This window comes from Hibiscus syriacus, unplaced genomic scaffold (genome assembly GCF_006381635.1).
Source record: "Hibiscus syriacus cultivar Baekdansim isolate YM2019G1 unplaced genomic scaffold, ASM638163v2 tig00112285_pilon, whole genome shotgun sequence".
NCBI classification, from domain to species: Eukaryota; Viridiplantae; Streptophyta; class Magnoliopsida; order Malvales; family Malvaceae; genus Hibiscus; species Hibiscus syriacus.
Genome location: NW_024063293.1, coordinates 2937583 through 2945181, shown reverse-complemented (window position 1 = coordinate 2945181; position 7599 = coordinate 2937583). Strand labels below are relative to the sequence as shown.

At 32.9% G+C, this 7599-nt stretch overlaps 2 protein-coding genes across 4 annotated transcripts; one reads left to right on the top strand and one right to left on the bottom strand.

Moving 5' to 3' along the window:
* Positions 1 to 1299: 1299 nt before the first annotated feature.
* LOC120177215 (ethylene-responsive transcription factor ERF098-like) lies at positions 1300 to 1680 on the bottom strand. The gene has a single exon (XM_039183435.1). It carries the CDS (start codon positions 1678 to 1680, stop codon positions 1300 to 1302), a length of 381 nt encoding a protein of 126 aa, XP_039039366.1.
* Positions 1681 to 5166: 3486 nt separating this feature from the next.
* Positions 5167 to 7335, top strand: LOC120177231. 3 transcript variants are annotated; one of them, XR_005521392.1, is made up of 3 exons: positions 5167 to 5886; positions 6581 to 6907; positions 7051 to 7335. XR_005521392.1 is itself a non-coding variant. In XM_039183452.1 (3 exons), exon 2 carries the CDS (start codon positions 5992 to 5994, stop codon positions 6826 to 6828), a length of 837 nt encoding a protein of 278 aa, XP_039039383.1. In that variant the 5' UTR covers positions 5167 to 5302; positions 5806 to 5991; the 3' UTR covers positions 6829 to 6907; positions 7051 to 7335. The 3 variants fall into 3 exon arrangements, 2 of the variants coding, with proteins under 2 accessions (XP_039039383.1, XP_039039382.1); XM_039183452.1 differs by having other exon boundaries at positions 5167 to 5302; positions 5806 to 6907; XM_039183451.1 differs by having other exon boundaries at positions 5167 to 5302; positions 5794 to 6907.
* Positions 7336 to 7599: the final 264 nt, after the last annotated feature.

Here is a 7599-nt window from a genome sequence, read left to right as displayed (position 1 = left end):
GCCGCCTCACCATCTTAATTGTTAAGCTTTGAATTGGCTGCTTCCAAGTTAATTCTCCAAATGGACACGTTCTTCTCCAAGTAGTTTTTACTTGCCTTGATAAAATTTGGTGCCACCTTTCTTATCTTTTGCCTTCCACGTTAATGTGCTTAGTTGTTATGCACATGACATGTTTTCTTTAATTTGCTGTCAACTTTTCTTAATCACCAAGTGGTTATTTATGAACCATGCAAGGTTGTCAAATCATCCAAGCTTTGTGAGAGTTGAACACTAATTGCCACAATTCTTTCACGTGGATACTTCATATCCATGTTGCCACATGTTTGCTTTGTTGTCCATTATCCTTGAAGGATTATCCATGCTTTGCCGAGTGTTTGCCAACATTTAAAAATCGTGTTTGAATTTCTAACCTTTTGAAACCTGATTTCTTTAATCAAACCCCCCTTTTCTGGATTTGAAATTTGTAATTTGTGCAATCGAAAGGGCATTTACACGATGATCGTATGGTTTTATTTCGGAAAAAGAAAGCACTAAGCATTTTTTGAATTCGAAAACCTTATTCTAAATTTTTAAAAATAGAAATCCCCAAATCTTATCCCATTTGCTGAAATCAAATTATCTTTTGTTTCTAAATTTGGAAATGTGTGCTTCATAGCTAAAAGAGTAGATGCGAAATATTGTTTGATTATTGAAAAAGACGGTCACTTGTCCCATTTTCTTCTTTATCTTCTTGTTATTCTCATGACCATCCTATTATTCCTTATAAACAGAAATTTTCTTGGTCACAACTTTGTATTTGTGTATTAAATTGAAAATTTAAAAACAACTTTTAAATTTTATTGTGGAATCGATCTTTGTTTGAGTCTGTTTTATACATAGATATCTCAATAAATTTTAAATATCAAATTACGAAAACATTTATTAATTGATCAAGTAATAAAAGATATTTATATTATCTTATTTTTGTTAACATCTACTTAAGAAATATAATGTTTATATTTAATAAAAACTATTTTATTTTACTGTCATATTTCTATTACGTGGAAATAGGTAACAAATGCATTTTTGCATTTTATTTTCGAACTGAGCTTTCATTTTCGTTTAACATGCATGCTCAAAAATTAAAGAATGAAAAGTATTTTCTGAAAATAAAAATATAATATTTTAATCAAATAAAGCATTAGGATATCAGCGTCAACCTTATGTTTATAATGAATTGCTGTCACTTATAATTAAAAAAAAACACATAATTAATCAATTATGTATAATAGAACTTGCTAAAAACTTAATTCATTTGTTCTATAATCGTTGCCTATCTTCTTGCGTTTCAAGAAGATCCTCCAACAACTTGTTGTCCAGGTACTCAAATTCAATAACTTCCGTTTTACGTCCTCGTGTGGATGATGAAGCCGAAGATGGCGGAGGCAATGTCGGATTCTGATATTGGCATTCGTTCGGGAAGTTGAGGATAGCCGAGTGACCCCGAAAAGCATAAGCAGCCCTGTCATAAGCCCTTGCAGCCTCTTCAGCCGTCTCGAATGTTCCAAGCCACAACCGCGCTCCGTTCCTCATCGGATCACGAATCTCCGCCGCAAACTTCCCCCACGGTCTCCGCCGAATCCCCCTGTATCGAACCTCCCTGTTGTCCCCAATGTTCTTCCCACCCTGGGGTGCTTCCATTCGCTTTTTTGTTTTCAATGAAGTTAATTTACAAAATGAAGACACTTATAAATATTACTCCATGGTTATTATTATTATGGGAGAAAACCAGTCATAGGTGACGATCAGAATTGGTTGTTGCGAGGAAATTTCCTAGGAGGAGGGGAAAAGCAAAACTTGGATGTCTGAAACAACTAGTAGACCGTAGTAATGTTTTCTTTTTGCTGCTGAAAGATTAGTGGTGGGGATTTTCATGATGCTATTGGTGACGAGTTTCTTATGTGGCGGCTCTACTTTGAGCGAATTCATCTTGCCATTGCTTTGTGTGCCTTTTCCTTTATGTTGGTTCTACGTTTTCAAATTATAAAATTGTTAATAAGTTGTCACGATTGTTGACGATTTATTTAATAAAGAATTGTGATTAGTGAAAGATAAACCCAATTCAGATGTTGTTCTACTTTGAGCGAATTATGATTAGTGAAAGATAAGCCCATCAAGAATGATGTTGGTTTGATAAAAATTTGGACTTTTATTGGCTTAACGGTTACTTCAGTCCCTGTTCAATTCAGAAGCTTAAAATTTGGTTTCACTTTTCTTAAGCATGGAAATCTAGTCCCTCTACTTGTTTGATTTATAAATTAAAACCCAATTTACAACATCCTTCTTGCTCGGCAATCCGATCACAAAATTCTGTTAAACTTGAATATGTATTATTTCAATGTTCAAAGGCCTAATTTAAAAACAAAAAGTGCAGTTGATAACACATTTAATGTTCAAAAGTATAATAGAGAGTCAAACGATTCATTGGATGTGGAAGCAGCAAATCCCTAATTTATGCTTGATGAAAGGCAGGACAACATAAAAGAACAAATTGCATTTTATAATTTAATATGCTACGCTTTATTGGTTGTACATGCAAAATGATAAAAACATTAATTTCATCAATTATTTTCTCAATCCCCACCTACTACAAACCTGAAGCTGATTCAATATTCTTTTCACACTCAACTCAACCTTTGGTACTAAACCCTTGGCAAATTATTATGATTTTCTTTAGTAAACGTTAATTTTATTAAAAAGAGAGAGCATCCAGAATTGAAATAAATATTTACAATTATAATTATAAATTAAATATATAAATAGGAAATTTCTTATCATCATTAATATAAGAAACTAGCTATTTAATACCACACAATGATCATACAGTGATACGATTAAAAAAGTTAATAAAAAAACACGAACAAAAGATAGTTACAAACATATCTGATCGCATTGAAAAATGAACTACAAAAGAGTATCAAATTACTAAAAAAAACATTAAAAAATCGTAAATCAGAGTCGAGCGACGTGAGAAAATTATCCACGAACATAAATCGTGTATCTAAATCCATTCTGAGGGGTCCAAAGTATGAAAGATCGACATGATAACAAATAAACGTCATATTGATCAAACATTGCAATGCCATATCCAACCCTAAGGAAAAAAATAAATAAAAATAACAGTCGAACGACCGAGAACGTATCTTAAAGAAAAAATATTAAAAAACTAGAAAAAAAAAACAAAGATGTTATATTAAAACAAAATAAAAAATATCGACAACAACGACCATCAGCAAGATTGGTGTCATCGTCTATCGACCATCAATGGATGAATAAAGAGATAATCGACGTTTAAGTTTTTTTTAAAACCTTCAATAGTCCTCAAATTATTATGATTACAAAATTCGTTCATTTTAGTTGACATCATTATTACGATTACATATTATAAATATATCAATTTTTGATTTAAAATTTTAAAATAATACTTAATTTAAATACTATGGAGTTGAATGGTTTATCCACACAATTGTCCTCCGGTAGCCGTCGATGTTGAATATGTTTAGATTTGTACGAGGAATCTGTCTCCGACAACTTACCGGAAGCAGCACTGATACTATTGGAATATCCCCCCCCCCCCAAAGAAAAACCCTGAAAGGCAAAGACCAAAGACAAAATTAAAACGTCTTCGTGATGCTCACTTTTTGTTTATACAATTATATAATCTAATAAATTAGTCCTAAACATCAATTTATTAATAATTACTTGCTCCAAGCCGTTGTGCTGTGCATTTACCCGATACTGCTCTCCAACGAATGACACGGCCCTGAGATGGATTTAGATTCGGTTGTCCCCACCATCTTTTTAATTAAGAGTTGAAACTTAACACTATTATTTTCAATTAATTATGTCTTATTCATATGCTATTTTCCTCATATAATAGTCAGTTTTGGACCTTCGACGAGGAATTTAAAGACTTCCAAACCCTTGACGAGTTTTTATGTGAATGGGATCCTTCATATTTAGACCAAATATTTATTAAAAGATATTTGTGCAAACCACTCATTTTTTTATTACGACTATGTATCATAATAGGCTAATTTAGGGAAATAATAAGAAAATAAAAAATAGGCTAACTTGATATTATTTCGGAATGTAGATTAAAATGAATAGTTTGATGTAAAGTCGTTTTTGGGTTTTGTCTAAGAGGTTGTGTGTTGGTTCAAATTCGGCTTGTTTTTTTTTTTAACATTTGAAGTCGATGATAATTGATCATGACCGACAAAATGGATGACTTCAATAAAATAAACCGAATTCAATTGGGTGATAAAGGATTAAATTAAAAGAAAATAAAAGTTAGGAATCAGTTAAGAAAATTGAAAAACTAAGGACAATATCCAAGAAGATACGTATGTTTACATGCTAACATAAATACGAACATGTATTAACAAGAATTTGGTCAGATGACCAATCATTCAAAAAGAGATACATCACTTTTTCTTTTTTATCTCTAATTTTAATGTTATTTGTTAATAGTCGGTATTTTTTATTATTCTTTTATTTTTTATATCACATTTTTATTTTTATTTTTTTGTTTTTAATTTTCAACAAATCTTTCTTTACGAAAAAAAAATTTCATATTTTTTTTAATACATCTTTTTTATCGTTTAACTATTATTTTCACTTATCGAGTTGATTTAATTGTTAGAATACTTAGCCTTTAGTCTAAGTGTTTGTTATCCAAAACGGCGGCTCATTATAACTGTTTCCTTTGTATCTACCTAAGTTGGGCTTTAAATAGTTGTAGTCTGACTCGTTTGGGTCATGAATTAATTCTTCAATTTAATGAGATTACAATGTTATTTTCCCTAATCTCTCTTTTCACTCTCTTTGTTTACTTTAAAATTATTAACGCCGATTGATTTAAATATTAAATGATTCAGAAATTCTGTATGAATTAACTCTGAATGTGACATGTTTGATAATGAATCTGAATCATTCATAATGTACTTCTATATTGAATCATTCAACACTATTTTATTGAATTAGTCAACTGAATCATTCAGAAATACTAAACAAACTACTAAATACTGAACGGTTCAACATTCGACTGTTAATGATTCCGAGACAAACAAACAGCCGCTTAGTATATTTCCTCTTTTCTTCTTTCATAACTGACCTAACCGTCAGTCTTCTTTGTCAAAGTCCTTCGTCGGACTCTTTCCTTCCGATCACTGGTTTCTAATATGATATTAGAGCCTCTATTCGTTGATGCTGCTGTGTTCAGATCGGCGAACGATTACTAGTTTCTTCGTGTTAGATCAAGGTTTGTTGTGTGTAAGCTTGAATTTAGGGTTTTTTGTTTCTGATATTCGGTCTGTTGAGGTCCTCTCTTCTCTATTCCTTTGATTGCTGAAATTGTTTTAATTTCTTCGATTGGGTTGTGGCTTCTCTCTCTTTGGTTGTTGATAAATTCTGTCATATTGCTGGTTGCGCTCTTTCTGAGTTTTTGCTGCTTGATCTTCTGGTTCTGTTTCATCTTGGTTCTTGTGTTATCATAAGTATTGTAGTTTTGTTTTTTATTTGATTCATGACTAATTCTGATGCTGGTATTGCTGTTCAACCTACGAACGGTCACTCTGATAGAAATAATGTTGCTATGAATTCTCAACTTCAACTAATAAGTTGCTTTCTACGAAAAAAATCAATGTTGTTCTTGATGACAATTACCTGTCGTGGCATCAGCATGTATACTTGATTATCAAAACTCATCGTTTGTTAAGGTTCATAGATAGCAAAATTACAGTTCATGTTCAGTATCTTACACAGAATGATGTTGTTACCATTAATCCGGAGTTTGAGTGGTTTGAGGGGCAAGACGGTGCTCTGCCTGCATGGTTTTTATCTACGGTGAGTGAAACTGTTCTTCCACACTTAATTGGTTTAAACACTTCCTCTGCCATTCGGAACACCTTACATCGTTTACTTCAATCTCAACGAAAAACTAATCTCAGTATGCGTGACTACTTGATGAAGATTAAGAATATCTGTGACAATCTTGCTAACTGTGGTGATGTTATATCTGAACATGAACACATAATGACTGTTTTGAATGGTTTACCTCCTGAGTATGATTCTATTATTACTGCCATTGCTGCTAGTGCTACTGCTTCCGATTTAACTGTTGTTACTACCATTTTACTTGATGCTAAAGCTCGTCAAGGTAGTATAGTTGAATCTGTTACTGATGCTACTCATACCGTTTCTGCTGATTTTCAGCAGACTAATAATAGTTTTTCTAGTCAGAATAATTCTCAGAATTTGCAACATGAAAATAATAACTATGCTCAGAACAATAGAGGTAGAGGGAGAGGTTGGAGTTCTTCTAGGCTTCAATGTCAGTTGTGTGGGAGATTAGGTCACCTTGTGGATAAATGTTACTGTAGATTTGATAAGAATTTCAAGAATGAATCTGCTAGAAATTCGCAGAGTCAAGGATATTCTACAAATCAGGCCAATATTTGTACTTATAATGCTCATGGCTCTGTTTCTTCCCATTCGTGTAATTCTACTCATCCTTGTCGTAATATTGTTTACACCGCAGTTGCTGCAGTAAGTTCAGCTCATGCGTGTCATCAGTTTAATTCTCAGATGGTTCCTCAACATATTCAGCCTGCAGCATTTACTGTTTCTCACAGTCTCCATCACGTGCCACAATCTGTTTACATTCATGTTACTCAATCAGTAACTTCAGTACCTGTTTCGGCATACTCTTTTGCTACCCAATATAATGATAATGTTCAAGTTCATGTTCATGTTACAGCTCCTGAATTTGTAGCAGACAATGCATGATACCTTGATTCAGGTGTCACTCCCCATCTTACAAATGACCTTATTAATCTGCAGATTGGTGCAATGTGTCCTGGGTCAGGTAATATTCAAGTAGGAAACGGAAGTACGGTCCCAATCAAATTTACTGGTCAATCTACTCTTCTTGCTAATAATAATAAGGTATATGTCAAATAAGTTGCTTTTCATACCTAATATTACTAAAGATCTGATTTGTTCACACAGGACAACAAGGTTTCCCTTGCATTCTTTCTACAGCCTGTGTTGTTCGAGATTTAAATACCAGGAAGGTTCTTCTATAAGGTCGTGAGTCAGGTGGACTGTATAGCTTAGCAGCTTCGAGAATAAATCTACTACTGTTGGTAGCTTTATGTTAAATAATAGTTCTGCTGCTATAAATAGTGTTAGTAATAATTCCATTTCTTGTCATTTGTCTTCTGCTGATTCTTCTTTAGATGTATAGTACAGAGACTTGGTCATCCATCTTTGGATGTTCTGACTAAGACTCTTTCTCAGTGTAATATTCCTATTGTTTCTAATAAATCGAACACGCTTTCTGGGAATTCTGTGCTTTGTGCGAGATAAGATTAAACATGAATTCTTACGATTGTTTGATGTTCGTTATTCCAATCAACCGGTTGATGTCTTCTTGAAAATCCTACGTCATCCTATGTATCGTGTGTTTGTAGATAAGTTGGGACTACTCGATATTCATACACTCGTTTTGAAGGGGGTGTCAGAGTAACTATTATGTCAGTTAAATTTGTTATTTTA